Source organism: Macrobrachium nipponense, chromosome 20, assembly GCF_015104395.2.
Source record: "Macrobrachium nipponense isolate FS-2020 chromosome 20, ASM1510439v2, whole genome shotgun sequence".
Classification (NCBI taxonomy): Eukaryota; Metazoa; Arthropoda; class Malacostraca; order Decapoda; family Palaemonidae; genus Macrobrachium; species Macrobrachium nipponense.
The window spans coordinates 40,233,077-40,252,189 of record NC_061089.1 but is presented as its reverse complement, the minus strand read 5'-3'; the positions used below and the strand labels follow the sequence as shown (position 1 = coordinate 40,252,189).

The 19,113-nt window shown below is 33.7% G+C and overlaps 1 protein-coding gene across 1 annotated transcript in view; it reads left to right on the top strand.

Moving 5' to 3' along the window:
* The first annotated feature begins 3,803 nt into the window (after nt 1–3,803).
* LOC135225095 (uncharacterized) overlaps nt 3,804–19,113 on the top strand; it is a 75,581-nt gene continuing 60,271 nt past the window's right edge. The window contains exon 1 of the mRNA XM_064264356.1: nt 3,804–6,755. Coding sequence (XP_064120426.1) covers nt 4,532–6,755 — 2,224 coding nt within the window. The 5' untranslated portion in view covers nt 3,804–4,531. The remainder of the gene's footprint in view (nt 6,756–19,113) is intronic.

Here is a 19,113-nt window from a genome sequence, read left to right as displayed (position 1 = left end):
TAAGGCACTAGGTCGTTTAGTAAAATCCGATTTTCTGAATTATTAAGCCCATATATGACTATGAAATTATATATGTCTTCAAGCACAAACGTATTAATTGTTATCTCTTACTCATTTCATTCTATTATTCTGCATCTTAAGACAGAAATCAGATGATAATATTGTCGTATCCTGGCAACTTACCATTGAGGAATATGTTTCATAGGTTGCCAGGACACGATAATGAAACTTGAACCCTTATTGGCTTCAGCGATAACAAGAGAACATTCAGGCAAGATAGACTGAAAACGTGGCAGCAGAAAATATTCAATAACATTAACAACAAAGGTTGCATAGGATTCAAAAAACGTTCTTTCATTAGTATATTTGAATATTTTTTGTCTTTAATATATATGAAAAAATCGAAACCTACTTCTCTTTCGTGGAATGACGTAATGTCACTTGTTTTCGCTTTTAAGAACCAGAAACTAAAATCTGATGTTTTTTTCTTCTTCTTTATTCATCTCTGGTCATTGAAATTCATTGATTTTATCTACAATAGACACATGTAATCATCCAACTTTGCATTATAAACCTTGGCCGCTTCCTTTACATTCTATACTAAACGCACATTAAATACGTTGCATTATATATAGTACAAAAATTCTCTCTCTCTCTCTCTCTCTCTTATATTATGTAATATATATATATATATAATGTGTGTGTACATACATTGTAACCAATTAAGTTATTTATGTTCACCTAAAGTAGTTCGGTTAGGGCCGAAACTACTCCTACAATTCAGAGAAATACTTGTACACTCCATTACCATTGCCACCAAGGAATTTTATTTATGAGAGCTCTCTCTCATTTTTGTGTGTATCTGCTATATTAAATAGCTTTTGCATGGAATATATGAGTACTCTAACCTAAAACTAAATGAAAGATTTTTGCAAGTCTGGGTATCGAGTAGCTTCGACCGTAGAATTCTGCAGCATCCAACTAGAAAAGTTTTACCTCGATTACCTATTAGTTAATAGTCTGTATAAACTTCGGATAATGAGGATTATCTAGAAAGAAATCGCCACACGAAAGATATATGAAAAAATATATATTTACCCTATTAATTTACTTAGTAATAGTGTGAAGTTCAGATAATGGGAATTATCAAGAAAGAAATTCCCACTTAAAAGATATTCCATTCAGTTTCCTTCATATGCAAAACCTATCCAACTAGGATTTTGGGACTTTACCTTAGTGATTTATTGAATAATAGTTTGCATGAAGTTCAGATAATTGGAATTATGAAGAAAGAGATATCCAGTCAAAAGGTGTAACATTCAGCTTCCTTGATATGGAGAACGTTAACCACCTTTGAAACTAGAAAAAGTAGATTTGTACTTCAGTTATTTGCTGAGTAATATTTTGTATGAAGTTCAGATAATAAGAATTATCAGTGAGTAAATAGCACTTCAGAAGATATAGTGTAGAGAAAGTAGATCTTTACCCGTTATTTGTTTATTTGGTAATAACATGAAGTTTAGAAAATGTGAATTATCAGGAGAGAAATAGTCAATCAGAAGATTTGTCGTATTCTGGGAATCCACCAATATAGAGCATATTAAGATGAAAAGTTATGTATTCAGGGAACCCACCAAAATAGAGCATATTAAAACCATGAGATATAGCATATTCTGGTAAATACGGTAAGTTAGAATGCATTAAAATTAAAAGATTTATCATATTGTGGCAAACACCCTAATACAGTATAGTATATTGAAAAGTCTCCATGGTCCTCGGAGCTCCTTAATCCGAGGTCTCAGATCTCTATCGTGTGGTTTAGTGCACGCGCCTCGAAGTATCCAGTGGTATTAAATGGCACCGTTAATGATACCACTTAAGAGGCGAGGCAAAGTTCCTAATGGAATAATACATTAGGGGGTTGCTTTCCCCCTTTGTGTGTGTGTCGATTCTGGTTTTAATAGCCGAAATGTCCTCGAGTGGAGTTTAATAGCTGTGTCTTGAACATTTTTACTACAGTCTCGTTGTTTCAGATGATTTTTTTTTTCTCTCTCTCTCCAGTTTTATATTTTATTCAAATTGTCTGATGGCTTTCATATTCTTTGATATTCTTCCTTTTTTGTTATGATTTCTTAGCTTACTTTCAGGTTTTCAGGACTTGGTTGACATGGTGCATCGTTATTTAATTTTTATTTTACCTACTTCTGTTAATATATTGGATCTATGTAAGTCTTCCACATTTCACCATTCTTTGTTTTTATTGTATCAGATTTTCCTTTTTTAATAACTTCGTCTCTAGGACTAACAGTTTTTACATTATCTCTGAGTTTACCGAATAGATTTGCTAATTGTCTAACATGCAAGAAAAGAAAATTACATATGATATCGACCTTTTCATAAATATTTTCTTAACCCCCAATTACACTAAGCCTTCACCTTCACGAATTAGAACCTCCATTAAAAGCTATTTTTCATATCGTAAGAACTAAAACGAATATATCTTATTATCAAAATCCTATCCGCCCGTATAAAGATCTCGGTTCCAGGGATCAATCATCTGAAAGCTGCTGAGGCTGAAAGAGAGTGAATGCCGGCAATAAAAGGGAAAAGTTTTGGGATATTCCGAGAGAGGGCGAATAATAAGAGAGCTGTCATTCTGTTACACCGACTGAAAGATACGATAGAAATATAGAATGAGGGATCATGCGCCTGTTACTGGTGCGTGTATATTCTTATTCGTCCGATTTTTTTCTATGACTTGAATATGGCAAACAGAATAAAAATGGTAAAATGTGCTTGACAGGTCATTGTGAATATATTTCCAATAGATATTTGATAGGATATTACGAATATATTTCTAATATATATTTGTTAAGATATGAATATAATTCTGATAGATATTTATTAAGGTATTAGTAGGATATTTCTAATAGACTTTTATTAAGATGTGAATATATTTCTAATGTACTATATTTATTTGGGTATTGTGCATATATTTCTTACATATTAATTTGGATATTGTGCATATATTTCGGACATATTTATTAGGATATTATGAATACAGTTGTAATACATATTTATGCTTGTTCCGTATATTTCGCGAAGTTATTTCAGAAAAGTCAGTGGCCCAACTCCGTCGCGCAAAAAAAGAAGCACGACAGAAAATTTTAAAATAAAGTATCCGGCTTACGCTTCTGATACATATTTTCTAATATAAAAAAGTGACTGTGCAAAGGTTTCAGATATATTTTTCCCTTTAGCGATCATATCTTTCGGAGGATTATCCAGCTTTTAACGATACGACTATTATCTCTTGTAAGCGATTCATTTTCTGTTATTCATTTGAGTTAGTTTTACTTTTTATTATAGAAGTAAGAGCATTAGACAAAAATAATCTCATTTATATATAAGCTTTTCCGTTTGCTTATTAAAAGACCCAGTAACACCCACGTCTCTTTTGTACCGTTTGAAAGAACAAGAATGGAAGAATGTTTTTAAATAATGCTTGAAAAGAAGGATTATGTTTTCCGAATGAAGAAATAGAGGGAGGACTCAAGAGGACAGGTAGAGAAACTCCTAGAGAGCAATTTATCATAATTGTTGGTGTTGGTTAAATTCTTCTAAAGAGAAGTTTTGTCACAAGAAAATATATAATCATTCATCCATTTGAAATAGATGTGTGCATGTGTGTTTGGTGTGTGTGGAGAGAGAGAGAGAGAGAGAGAGAGAGAGAGAGCGAGAGAGAGAGAGAGAGAGAGAGAGACTTGCCGCTATTGATTACCAACGCCAGTGTTGATGTAGACGTGGTACGGGGAGGATGTCGTTCGCCCTGTTATCCTTTGCTTTCCGACAGAGGAGGCGAAGCGGCTTATTCTCCGATAAGATGCGCAAATAACGGAAGGTGTGAAATTCAAGCGATCTGATTAATTTTATCGGAGCTATTTAAAAAGCGTGTCACTTCCCATGTTTGGGTAATTTTATTGAAAAAACCAACAAAATAAAGTTATGTTTATGTGAAAAAAGTGACGTCCTGAGAATGTGATTGTAATTATCAACAGATGTACAGCCGTATGTAGAATGGTTATCACCCATGAAATTGTACGCTCAAGAAAGAATATTCTTAACAGAATGGAAAGCCTGTTAAAGTCGTAGAAAGTAAATTGAAATGAATGAGGGCTGTTTCGATTCAGAAAAACAATAAGAAATAACTTTTATATGTGAAGATGAGATTGCGTAGACGAATATAAATTTAAGTGGTTGGTGTTTACACAAGTGGAAATAAAAATTATCGGTTATTACCGAAATATCCTCTTAAAAATAGCAGTCGTGGATGATTGAAAAAAATATTCTTTGACTTTGAACATTGAAAATGTCAAGTCAGTCACTTAATGTGGGAAAATTCTCTTACATAAAGCATACCTAAATTTCATTGGTCTTGGGACCTCTGTTACAAATGCACTGTCGGTCATATCTGTAACGAACAGATGGGTCATCTGAAGAGATTTCTGTCTACCACATAAATTAAACATACATGAATTGTATGGGGGCCTCATGCTCCTCTCTTGCTGGAGAGGTCTCCACCCCAAAAGTTCCTTCAGTGTCTTCGGCCATTTCTCCAATGAAAGTCGCCGTTATTCGTAGCCTCAGACTTTCCTCGGTCAATCTCGCGGTGTTTTTAATGCTTCTGATGATCACCTCTTCGACAGTTGTTCCAGTTGATCAAGAGAAAGATAGAATTCTCAGTCCACTAGGTATAGGTAAACATTCCCACGGGGCATACCACAGCCACAGATGGCTTATGAGGAAGGAACGAGCCACGAATACTACGATGGCCAAACCAAATCTTGATTTCCATTTTCGAACTGATTCTGTGGTGACTGGACAGAAGAATTCCCTCGGTAGATTTATAAAAAATAATGACAGTCAAACGACGGGAGGTCATCGAACGATTTCTCCAGGAACTTTAACGAAAGATATGAAGAGCCATCAACAGTCACCATCAAGCAGTTTTTCTAAGACAGGATATTTTGTGAACGATATCTCAAGCTCTGAATTCGCTTCATCCACAAGCTTACATTCAAAATGCAAGCAAGGAATCTTGATAGTAAAGACGCGTGGTATATCAAGAAAGGTAAAGAGCGGGCAATTGCTGCGCTGTGGCAACTACAGCTTGAGATACCCATCCATGAATTGCAGCATCCATGGGGACATGATCGGAAATCCTAATTACTTGGACGAAATTCGATTAAATAAAAAGGCCTCGAAAAGTTTGGATGTCATCGAGTGCATTCACGACAAAAACGTAGGAGGACCAAAACGAGGTAAATCAACTCGTTCTTTCCCTTCATATAAAAGGTTTACTCTGTGGTTGGCGCCATTGCGTGCATCATATCATCTGCCTCAAGTAAACATAGGTGAGATAGACTGCAACTGCGTGACTCTTTCTAGTGCAACCAAAGGACCATATTCACCAGGGGCGTCTGATCACTCAGAATTTCGTCAACGGATACGGGAGATGCATTTTATGCGTTTCATGTATGACTATCAAAGATTTAATTCAAATAAAACGGATAAAATCATTGAAAGCTTGAGACGATATTCCTCAGAGAAAGGATCCAACACACGAAATGCCACTTCAGTGGTATTGAAAAATGACAATTCGACAGCGTCTGGGAACAGAGTCACGCAGAAGAAAACGTTCGGGAAACAAAACCACGCCAGAGAAAAACGTTTCGTTTTGCCAGGTGCAGTTTATTTTGAAAATGTGTTTAGCAGGAAAGGGAAATGGAGCCAGAAAAGCGTCATCCCTTCGAGACGGAGAAATTATGGAGCGTTTCGTGGGCAAAGAGGATTATCCAAGGAAAAATCATTATGGAAAATGTCCCGTGGTTTAGACGAAGCGAGTATTCCTCACGAAAAATTGTGGAAGTCTGTCTCGAGAAATTTGAATAATGGCGAGAGGAAAAGTTTCGCAGCCAGAAAGGTAAATAATTATTGGATAGCAATTCCTCCGCTGCAGGAAAGCATCAACGACCGGAAACGAAATTCCTCAAGAAGTGAGATTCCGGTTATGAAGGAGCATCCCTCGTCGGATGAAAAGAAATTCGGGAGGACCTGGAAAAGAGAAAATGGAAAGTGGACGTGGAAGGAATTGACAATAGGACGTAGACGCTCGTCTGGGAAGAAGAAGGAACTGCCTATTGTCCCCGATAAAAAGAGAAACCGAGAAACTTCATTTTTCTCAGAAATGACCCCTGTGTCACTTGCCGAAAAGAAATTAAGTGCTCGGGGAAAAGTTTCAAAGGAAAATAGAACCGCGAAAAGCTCATGCATACACAGAAGTCAGACCCATCCTTTGTCAGAATCAAATAGTGAAAGCAGACTATTGAACGGCACTACTCCATCATATCAGCCTTCTCAAAATAGTGCTTATTATAGAGGCGCCAGAATAGAAAGGATGAAGAGAAAGGTTGCAGTCAGCATCAAAGAATGTAGGGAAGAAAGCGGAGATTCTCATGATGGAGATATCGACAATAAGAGCCCAGACAAGGCAAGGAGTTCTCGAGTGCCTGTGGGATATTCAGGTGCGTCAGAAAGTTCAATCGGAATTGATGAGTCCCGCGAGACCAACTTTCTTAATACTAAAAACTCAGAAGAGGCCGAAACTTTTCACGGTGATCAACGGAGCTTCTCAAGAAGTCTCGATGTGCCAAGAGGACGTCAGAAGATGATGGGTCGACGTCATAAGCGAAAAAGTATGCTTTAATTCGTTATTGGGCTAGCTCTCTCTCTCTCTCTCTCTCTCTCTCTCTCTCTCTCTCTCTCTCTCTCTCTCTCTCTCTCTCTCCAGCAATTGGTCACTACACGGGCGTTATGGACTGTGGAAATTTTATGTTGAATCCAATATTTATTATAACAAAAATGTGTACTCATATATTCCTAGAACTGGTTCATGCCCCTTGTCATTATTTAAAGAAGTTTGCCTATTTCTGTGAGGCTATTCAATACTCCACGGTGACTGTCAGTGAAAAGTTACAGGAATCTTCTCTGTACAAATAAACTGTGCTACTGTGCTTGTATTTTTTTTCAGTGTTTCAGTTCAGCCAAATAATGATTTTAATACATACACAAATGCACACATACGTACATTTTATATGAATATATATATATATATATATATATATATATATATATATATATATATATATAGATTATGTAAGACCGACCGCTGTGTATATATATATATATATATATATATATATAATATATATATATATATATAATATATATATACATGCATTATGCGTGTGTGCCTTAATGCATGTTCTGAAATCACTGAAAAAAATTATACCCTACATAAATGCAAAATGCCACCAGTCGAGTAGGTGACAAAATCGTGGATAAGATAATGGTGAGATGAATGGTTGGGTGCTTATCTCATCGTTATTTTTTTAATCGAAACAAAGAAAAATACAACTTGCTGGAAGAAAGGAGGAGTTGTCAAATAGGGTTTACGCTAAAGACAGAAGAATTGAAGGTCAACGCGAGAGGTTTTTTGGTTATTGAAGGGGAAGAAAGTCAATAAGAGAATAACTGGTTGAATAGATAGGGAAGTTTGTTGAAAATTGTGTATGTATTATTTAAAGTTTAAATGTATGTCAAAAGACAAGATTATACAGGTGTTAAAAAGAATGGATGAAATAGTTAATGAAGGTGTGAATGTGACCAAGTATTTTTTTTCAGACTTCTAAGTTGTTATGATGGAAACAATAGGAGAGAAGAAAATGACCAAATGTTCTTAGAATATGTAATGTAAATTTAGAATGCTTTCTTGAGAGAATTCTCTCCTTAGTGAGAGATTGGGATTCTGATCATTGGTTGAATGTGAAAGGCAGAGAAGAAACATTGCGGAATGATGCGAGAGAGGTAGAGATTAGTGTAAGTTTTAGAATAAATACTCTTAGTAATGGCTTTTGGCAATGAAGAGATGATGATAAAAGAGATAGAAGAATGTTGGGGCTTACAAAGTAATGGGATTGTAAGTGAAATGCTGCAGCATAGCGATGAAAGTGAAACCGAGTGGCTGACCAGTGTTTGTCAGTTAAACACGGATGATAGAATGGTCCTACAGAAATGCGTTAGAGAAATAGTTGATCCCATATTCAGGGGTAAAGTTGTTACGGGGGACTGTAGGGATTAAAGGCGCATATTGTTACCTAGGTTACCAGTGAAGGTATGTGGTATAATTTTGAATGAGAAATCATGGCAGAACAGAGAAGGATTAATGGTTAAAAACAATCTGATTTAGAACAAGGAAAAAAGCCCTTTCGATCAGATTATGTGAATGTAAAGTGATAACTTGTATACGACATATTTGCAACAATTAGAGCCTTGTCACTGAATCAACAGAAAGGAAATGTGGATGATTCTGTGAATATATGTAAGTAAAGAAAATTTTTTACAAGTTCATTTGAAAGTGATGTAGGATACAAGCAAAGTGTGATAGAATACATGGACAGAAGAAGGACTGGTGAAGTGTAGTGTGAAGGTGAGAAAGGCAGCATCATGTCTCCGCGTATGTTTAATATCTTCATGGACGAAGTGACCCAAGAATTTTAGCGAAACGAAAATAGACGCAGCTTGAAAGTTGTGGAATATGAAGATGGATGTAAATGGAGTGTAGGATGGGCAATGTTTATAAATGATATCATAGCTTGTGTAAAAGATTTGGAAGAGAATCGGTGAGGTCAACTTGGAAATTATGAAAAATGGCTGACCAAATGTTCCTTTATGGAGTAAAGTATTCATATTCAATTCCAGTGAAGCGAGAAAGAGTGAAACTATTGAGATGTTTTGTTCCTGAATTATAAGGGATATAAAAAGAATTCAATGGGGTAGAATCGTGAAGGCAAATAGAACTGTGAAGGTTAATGTGAGTGACAAGGTGAATCAGAATGGACGACTGTATAACTCCAAAGTTTTTGAAGGGAGTAAAAGACCATGGAAGAAGTACATAGAGGCCATATCTGAAGTGGTGGGAAGGGAATGTTATAATCCATTATCAAGTAATCTTGAGAGAACATGCAAGAATGAGGGGAATAGCTATAATGGTGTAAAGGATTGGAAATACTGTCGATGTTAATTTTTTTCCCCAAAACTAAAGACGCCCAGATTATTATTATTATTATTATTATTATTATTATTATTATTATTATTATTATTATTAATATTATATTATTATTATTATATATATATATATATATATATATACATATATGGTTATTATATATATATTATATATATATATTATATATATTATATATATATATATACAAAGAAAATATCTGTAAGGTTAAATACTTTGTAATTTACTCAGTGATTTTGTCTTCCAGGTCATTCTTAAACATTTAACTTATACAAGGGTCCAAATACTACAAGCCAGATCTATGGTTAAAATTACAATTGCAAGAAGTTGTATAATGGTGAATTCTAAAAACATTTCTTGAAAAGACATCTTTTGATCTTGCAATTACTGAACTGCTGGTTCAATTTATCTTGTGGTAGTTTTCACTTAAATGATTGAATATTACACTGGATGTTTGCCCAGTTTTGACAGAATACTTATGCTCTTTAATTCTTACTTCTAACTCCTTGCTGGATTGGCCGATATAAAAAGAGGGGCAGTCCAAACAGGGAATTTTATATTTAATGTTGTTGCTTTCTTTAGGGACATTTTTTTTATTACCATTCCTTTTAGTGTTATTAAAGGAAAAATCCAGGTTGACCTTAAAAGATTTTAACAATGTTTTATGGTTTCAAAATCACTAAAAATAAAAAGGCAAGCTAAGAATGTTCTTAGAAGTTTCTTTCTCCGTGTTACTTTCTCTATGAAACTTTTTGCGTGCTTTATTATACGAAATATATGTATGTCATATTATTTCACTCATTAGGTTGTGCACTTGTGTTGTTTGTAAGTTTATATTCTAATGTGAATTATATCAACAAAAGGGCAACCCTTTTTGTCACCAATCGTCTCAAACTTGTATATGGAATTCTTTGAAAAACACTGATATCATTTATATTCCTTTAATGTAGTATAGATATGTTGACGATATTTTAGCTGCTTTGCCTGCTGGTATTGATGCAAATGATTTACTCTATTATTTGAAAAACCAGATACCTTGAATTAATTTTACTTTAGAATTGGAAAAAGACAATTGCCTCCCATTCCTGGATGCTTTAATGCATAGAGAACCATTTCAATGTAAATTCAGTATTTATAAGAACCAACAACTTAAGTTATGTCTATTTTTATTCAGGCCACCATCTTAATATCAAAATATGTATAAATATTTTCTTCTCTGTTTTTACTAGTATTGCTCATTGTCAGTTCCCAATATTTGGATCAAGAAATCGAATACATAAGAAGAATAAGGACAGATTTATGTTATCCTTCACTATGTTAGATATTTTCTATGGTAAAGCCTACGAAAAGTTTCATAATGGGAGTAACATGAAGAAAGAAACTTCTTAACTTTGTTTTAGAGGTTTTGAAACCATAAAAGTATTGTTAAAATCTTTTAAGGTGAACCTTGTTTTTATTTCTATAATAACACACTAGAAGGAATGCTAATAAAAAAAATGGCCCTAAGGAAAGCAACATGTTTGGTTTGGCCCTCTTTTTATATTAGCCAATCCAGCAAGAATTTAGAAGTAAGAATTAAACAGCGTAAGTATACTGTCATAAATGGACAAACATCCAATGCAATATTCACTACCTGAGGTGAAAGCTCCCTCAAAATAAATTGGACCGACACTTCAGTAATTGCAAGATCAAAACATGTTTGTCACGAAATCTTTTAGAATCCTCCATTATGCAACTTAATTTCAATTGTAAATTTAACCTTAGCTCTGGCTTGTATTATTTGGACCCTTGTATAAGTTAAATGATTTCATTACAAATTAGTTACCTTATAATTATTTTCCTTATTTCATATTTGTATGTTTAATATATATATATATATATATATATATATATATATATATATATATATATCTATATATATATATATATATATATATATATATATATATATATATATATAATTTTAAAATGTTTGCTTTGCGCAAACAATTTTATTGTGTACAATAAATATTTGAATTATACTTTTAGAGCATATTGTGTGTGTGTGTGTGTGTGTGTGTGTGGTCAGTAATCGTTTAATTGTTTTGTCCCTGATTCTGAGCAGTTGGACCTAATCTTTTGTGAACCTTTTAAATTGTACCTGTTATGGGTAGATCTACTAATTCTTCAGGCTTATTTGATTCTAGGTACATCTTTTTCTTTATAATCTCTATCTGTCATTTATACGAGTTTTCTTTCTAAACTTACTTTCATATTTATATTAGTCTGCTTAGTAAAGGACGAAAGTTGGAAGGCCTTGTAGCGCTATTCCATTGTTTCAATTTCCTTTGGTGCATTTTGTCTTTCTGTATGTATTCGTCACGACCCAAATTTTCGTAATTCATATATATATATATATATATATATATATATATATATATATATATATATATATATATATATACCATATATATATTAAAGGTGTTTGCGTGGTTATACATCTCACAGCTGAGATGTAGGTAAGGAATGTGCCTCGAATTCAGGAACATTCATATGCCAGAAATTCAGAGCTACGTGCATTGTCACGAGAATGGTATTGCAGAGAGAGAGAGAGAGAGAGAGAGAGAGAGAGAGAGAGAGAGAGAGAGCTGGATTCCATACTTGTGATAGAACAGTTAATCTTAAAATACTTAACCAAAAGTACTTTCTTCATAAGTACCGATTGGGCCCTAAAAAAAGGATTCATAATAAAGAAGGTATAAAATTTGGTTTTATGGTTTGTACCCATGAGGTTGTTTATCTTAATAATTTTTAGAGACTTTGGTCTTAGAAAGAAAATTTAAGTTCTTCTGTTTATAATATATCAGTCAATAGACTTTTTGTATGCAGATCTTGAGGTGTAATAAAACGAAAATATGTTTTATTTTGTTTAATGAAAAATATATTAAATAGCAATTTTCTGAACACATTTCTTTCTTGTTACTTCAGTCATACGTCTGGTTTATTTTGTATTAATTAATTCAATTTCTCCTGTTTGTAAATGTTATGTTAAATATTGAATTATAAAGAGATACGATTGCTTGTAATATGACAACTATATATGAATTTCATTTTAATACCTGATATAATTTAATGAAACGAAGAAAAATTAAACACATAATAAAGGTTATGCATTGATGAATAAATGCGGTTGAATGATGACTTATTGCAGTAGTTTCCTCTCTTTACGTTTTTGCATCATTGAGCATTACCTATAAAATAACATTTCTAAAGAAGCAATAAAAAGAAACGAAGACAGGCATATGGAAAACTAGTTTTTAATGGATTGAAATATATCAAATTTCCAAGAACTTATAGCTTGACAATAATTAGGCATTGATACAATATATTCCAAGTTTGATAAAGCAAATGAAACTGAAAACAGCCACAAAATCTATATACGACATAACCAATTATACTGTTACATCTTGAATATAATAGAAATTAAGAGGGAGCAAAGCAAAAGAAAAAAGAATGCATCAAAATGAGAGCAGAACCAAACTACTGGAATAGGGAATTTCACGGTTTCGTTATATGAAAAGACTTATTTTGGGCAAATAAGAAATACAATTCCCAAAGGAGGTGAGTATGCCATGAATGATAAAACAGGGAAGACTTTCTCTCTCAACCCAAGAAAGACGGATTACACCAGTGGTTAGGGAGATATGATATTATTGTTAGTAAAGGACGTGACATCTGACTCAGTAGCAGCAAAGTTACGACCCCTCCGGATGCAGAGCAACGAGCTTCAGATTGATAGTAAAGTGAGAAGAACTCGTGTGCCACCTCCCAAGAAATCTTGAAGTACCTTGACAGGTGGTTAATTGAGGGAGTAAGAGTTGCACAGGCAAAGCTTTAAGTAACAGAAATGCAAGACTAGAGAACAGACGTGTAGAAGTGTTTGATCATCGTAGATCTTACGAATTTGTATTAACTGCTTTCATTACATCTATTTTTCTGCGGTTTTAAAACTAGGGCAATATAAGATATATGGTTATTGAGAATATAAAGAATTTAGATTAATTGCTCTGATTGTTCGCTATTATTACATCTTGTTACTAAAAGAAAATCAAAGTCTTCAATACTTTTGATAACTGACGAAACACGCCAAATTCTGAACCATTGTGTATAATTACTGAAAAATGGAAACTTCTTCAATAGTTTCCTCAAGTTAAACTAGTCCTTTATTACATATTACTTTCACCCTTATATTTTAACTTTTTTTTTTGTGTACAGAACATATCCTTCATAAACAATCATCTCGTAGTTTCCTTCATTTTGTCTTATTATGAAAATAATATTTAGATTTCGCTGCATGAAGGAGAGTTGGCTCACCAGCCCCATCCTCCTGCTTGTCCTTAATAAATTTCCTTCAAAATCTATGCTCCAAAAATAACATAACACCATTTCTTTTCGGTTAAAAGCCTATTGTAAGAAAGGGATGCTGTAGTAAACGCAGGGAAAACAAACGAACCGCAGTCACACACATGTATTTGTTGCCTGCTGAATAAAGCAGCTCCCCGACTCTCGTCGCGTTGACATCTTGCACTTTATGGAAAATAAATCCTTTTCCCTCTAATGCCTGTCACTCTGCCAGCACGGCTTTCGCCTCTCTTTCTCCTCCATGTACCAAACACCTTCCAATGTGTACTGGAAAGTGTGGATATTGAGAGTTATGTGAAGTATCGTGGTTCTGCGTCTCTCCCTGGACCTTACATTCCATTTAATTTTGTTTTATTTTCCCCGCCTTTTCCCTTAACAGAATACACGAAGCAAAATGATTTCGTTTTGGATTCATAATAGAGTATTTCTGAAATAAATAAAACGTTCTTCACAAATATTCTTCATATTTTAGGAAGCGCTCTTTTTTTCTATGTATCCTAATAAACTCAATTCACGTTCGGCAGTCATATTCTGTGGGTAGATTTTCCTTCCTCTAAGTTAAGATTTGGAGTGTTACTACGTTCCCTTCATCGGCTTTATGTCTTTGACGATTTGTTTAATATTCCCATTAATAATAGCCTTGCTTTCGTTGTTACCAAGAGCTATCGCTTTTTTCATTTATCATTGTTAAAGTCATAAAGCTCGGCAGGAACATTAATTTTTCTTTACATATTACATTATATATCCGGTTTTCCTTTTCCGTTTAGAAAAACGCGTGAGCATAGTGAACACGCCAGTAAAAGAAAAAAAAGAGTATAACATTCCATATAAAATATCGTTCTTTCCCTGTATGACCAAAAAGAAAAAGGCAATTTTCACCTTAGAGTTAGATTTCATTTAATGTGCCTCACTGACCTTCCCTGATATTGTTGCATCGAGATGATGGCTCCCTTAACATTATAATCTCGAGAATTTATTTAATGTACCTCACTCACCTTTCCTGATATTGTTGCATCGAGTTGATGGTTCCCCTAACATGATAATCTCTAATTATTGAATATGTCAAAGTTGGCCAAGTGTGCAAGTGAACAATAAATTTGTTTTTAGGAATGCTGACATGTTGACCATTGGTGAAGTCCTTCCAATGGAAAAAATTCACCTTTTTTTACGCACAGTGCAAAAAGTGCCATAAGATATGCATTACGCAATTAGCGAAGCTCAATGCTGTCAGATATATCTCCCCTAACATACAAGCTTGTTTCTACACGAAATATACTCAAATATGTCTGAACATTTGCCATTCATTGCATATATGTGACCTTTTTTTTGGCAAACCCTGTACAGATATTAAATCCAGATATTGGCGATTTTCTATTCAATCAATTTCGCATGATAACTTTCAAAGGATTTGCATGACTTCGTTACCATGATATAAAAAGGGAAATTACTTCTTCAACCAAGTTGATATCATCGCATTAATAATAAAGTATAATAATGCGCATTATAACGTCATGATTGCTTTTGCATAATTTCTTTCGCATTTTGTAATTGTGGTAATGCTGCTTGGTATAGTTATCAATATTGCCAAAAATACAAATTCTAGATATATTGCGTTTGTAGAAGTTATTTTTATTTTCTTGTTTCCTTTTAAAATTAATTTTGTTTTGTACTGATGTGAATATATTTGTTTGTTTACAACTACGGACACAGATACGCACGCACACAGATACAAATATACATATTACAGTGAAATACATTCTGTTAAAACATAATTCCATCTAATGAAAGTAGTCCATAAAAACGTCAAAATATGAAAAGTAAATATATTTCAAAGACCAAAATAGTCCATGTATAGATTAGCTAAAACTGGACTTGAAAGGTTACCCATAGTGAAATATTCGGCACGGTATGAGTAGCCCTTTAAATCCAGTTTTAGCTACTCAATACATGGAATATTTTGAAACTATAACAATAAATGTAATAAAACTTGAAGACATGTAGTGGATGATGTGTGTAGGTGGTATCATAACGTTTTGGGATAATAGATGGGGGGAATTTCAACAAATTGCTTTCAGAATTAAATGCCTTATTGCCCAGCATCAAATTTAAAGTTGAATGGGAAACAGACAACAGAATTCCTTTTCTTGATGTTTTAACAATTAGTGACATGACAGAATACAAATTTACCATATACTGAAAACCAACATTTTCACTTTCATACATTCATTATTTTAATTACCATTACACTTCAGTCAAAGCATTACTACCATACTGCATCATCTCGCTTGTAATCCAGTCAAGTTCTAGTATCGTTTCGTCTTCACTGCATGGTGCCATCCTCCCGTCCATAATAGTCACTTCCTCATCCATTCTCATCCCGTTGATTATTCCTTTCATTTTGGCTCTCTTCCTTCCTCAACATTTAATCACTCGTTAAAGTCGTAAGTCCGGCGACCCGTGACTGTATTCATCCCAGATCTTAATTTGTATCGTAGAGAAACCTAAAAGGGATGGAAAAAGCTAGAGTAGGTGAAAGAATGGATTTAATTACTTTGATATGGTCTGGCCATTCGTAAAAAATTACCTACAAGAGTCTGGTGAAAATAATGTGTGATGAAATTATAGGAGGGAGGAGATGACGACCTAGACAGGACTGAAAAGATTGTGTACAAGTTATTACGTATAAGGGCAGGACGTTTATACCTTGTTAAATGATATATATTTTGTAGGTGGGGTTTCGACGAGCTCTTCATAAGCCTTCTGTGGAGGGACATTAACGGGCCCTCCACGGCTCTGGTTACAGAGAAACGAATTTGTCAAAAACCAGTGAACACATGCAAACAATCACTCGCTCACACGCTATGTGTGTGTGTATGCATACACACACACACAGCCACCACACACACCACACACATAATATATATATATATTATATTATATATAATATTAATATTATATATATAATTATAATTATATTATTATATTAATTAATAACAACACACTTATAGCGAGTGTAGTGTTTGCATGTGTGCACTGGTTTTTGACAAATTCGTTTCTCTGTATATATATATATATATATAATATATATATATATATATATATATATATATATATATATATATCTATATATATATAGCAAAGTTAAACACTGTATCCGTGTTCTAATATGTTGTAGGAAGCCCACTAAAATTCGGAAAAAATTGAAAGTTTTTTATTTAAGCTTTCGGAGTACATTCTCTCCCTCTTTCAGAAAGAGGGAGAGAATGTACTCTCCGAAAGCTTTAAATAAAAAACTCTTTCAATTTTTTCCGAATTTTAGTGGGCTTCCTACAATATATATATATATATAATATATATATATATATATATGATATATATATATAATATATATATAATATACATGTGTGTGTGTATATTAACATTTACCTCAAACTGAGTCCTATATTTTAACCAACCTAATTCCCGGAAAAACTTTATGAGCATTATCTGCATTCAGCATTGTAGTTCCCCATTGTTAAAAAGCTAGCATCGCAAACATCCCATAAATATCTTTCCCAACATGGATTCAAAGTAATGGCAGGTTAATTAACCAGTGTACTCTTGAAAATATATGTTGACAAACAGGCCTTGTTATGAATTAAGCATACCAAAGTTTCGTCTTATATACATACGCATTCACAAAAACACACATTTATACACACACGCAAATATATATATATATATATATATATATATATTACTATATATATATATATATCATATATATATATATATATGTATGTATATATAAAACATGGCATGTTTGTTAAACATTTATTCTAAAGAGTATACACTAGTTTACTGACCAGCCATTATTTTGAATCCTTTATGGCATAAACAATGTCAATATACTGTACCTACTGCATGTTGGGCAAGTATTTAGGAAATGTTTGCGATGGGGAAAATACAATGCTGAATGCAGATAATGCTCGTAAAATTTTTTCTGGGAATTAGGTTCATTAAGATAAATGACTCAATTTGAGGTAAATATGAAGAGGGCTCAAAATGGTTCCCTGGTCTCTCTTCCTTCTCTCTCCTCCTATCTCTCCCTCCCCCTCCTCCCTCTCCCCTCCCTTCTCTCGTCACTCCCCTCTCTCTCCTCTCCTATCTCCTCTCCTCTCTTCTCTCCCTTCTCTCTCCAAAACCCAAAACCCCAAACCACACACCACACACACACACACAATCATATAATTATGTGCGTGCGTGTGTGCGTCTGTTTAGGTAGATGTGACCGTGTATATGTATACACAGGGCAGAGCAGAGGAAGAAGCACAGTTCTAAATTCTGTATTCAGTGGAAATATCCTTTATTGTCTCTTGATTTTTAAGTCAGGAAAGGACCCTGCTACTGGTCTTTTGAGTTATCACAATCTTAACACAGATATTGGAAATCATTGCTGCCTCCTGCCACGTATCTCATCCTTCACCTTTCTCTCTGCTTTGTGTCGCGAAGCTGCAGGTTTTGAGAGTATTGCCGAGGTTGATTATGCGGAAAATTATTATTTTTTCCTTTTTTCCTTCTATTTTTATTTCTAAGGGGAAATATATCAGTAACATTTTGAAAAAAAGTAATAACAGTAAATCTATGATGAAAGTACACGGATTGCCCTACCTTACAATATTTTCGTCTTTTTATCGTTTATAGAATTTTTTAAAATCTTTCTCACTGTATATTAAATTCCTCTTAATAAAAATAAATTTTTTCCTCGTTTCCTTGAAAATTAATGCTACATTACAAATATTATATATTTAACATATTGTGTGCTTTAACATTTGTTGGTATAGAAGGATGAAACAAGATCTGAACATTTTATGATCATATAAGTCTCCTTAGTCAAGAATTATAGGCAATGAATGTATATTTCTTGCCACATTTCACTTACTGCTTCCAAGCTAAGACGCGTCTGCAAGTCATCAGTAAAACGTTCCAGAATTTTTTTGAAGGTTTTCCCAGTGGCCGAAAACCAGAATCCTCTTAGGCTTGAATCTTTTATGTGCTCGGTTTCCTCATCTCTTGTATCCTCCATATATCTCAATTTTTCCTCACTCTCTGGCGATTTTACAATCATAACTTGTCAAGCTATGGATTTGATATTAAAGATAATGTTAGTGTCTTTGTCACTACTCTGATATCTAGAAATTATTGCATTTCGATATTAGCTTCTTGGCTTTCAGAAGATTTCAGTGAAATTATTATGCATCAGTGAATCATCCAAGTTCACAGTGACAGAATTTTTAGGCAATTAGCTGTCATCAATTGCTCTTACTTCAAATGTATCCCGGCAACTTTGTTCATTAGAAAAAAAAACGACACTCATTTGTTTTGTTCAGAGGAAACAGCTAAATATATCCATCGTTGCCTTGGTTGTTTTTACAGAATAGATATAGATAGATAGATAGATAGATAGATAGATAGATAGATAGATGATAGATAGATAGATAGATTGATAGAGAGATAGATAGATATACATACATACATACATACTCTTGTCATGTTTGCCCTTTATTTGCCCTTGTATCATATTTTTC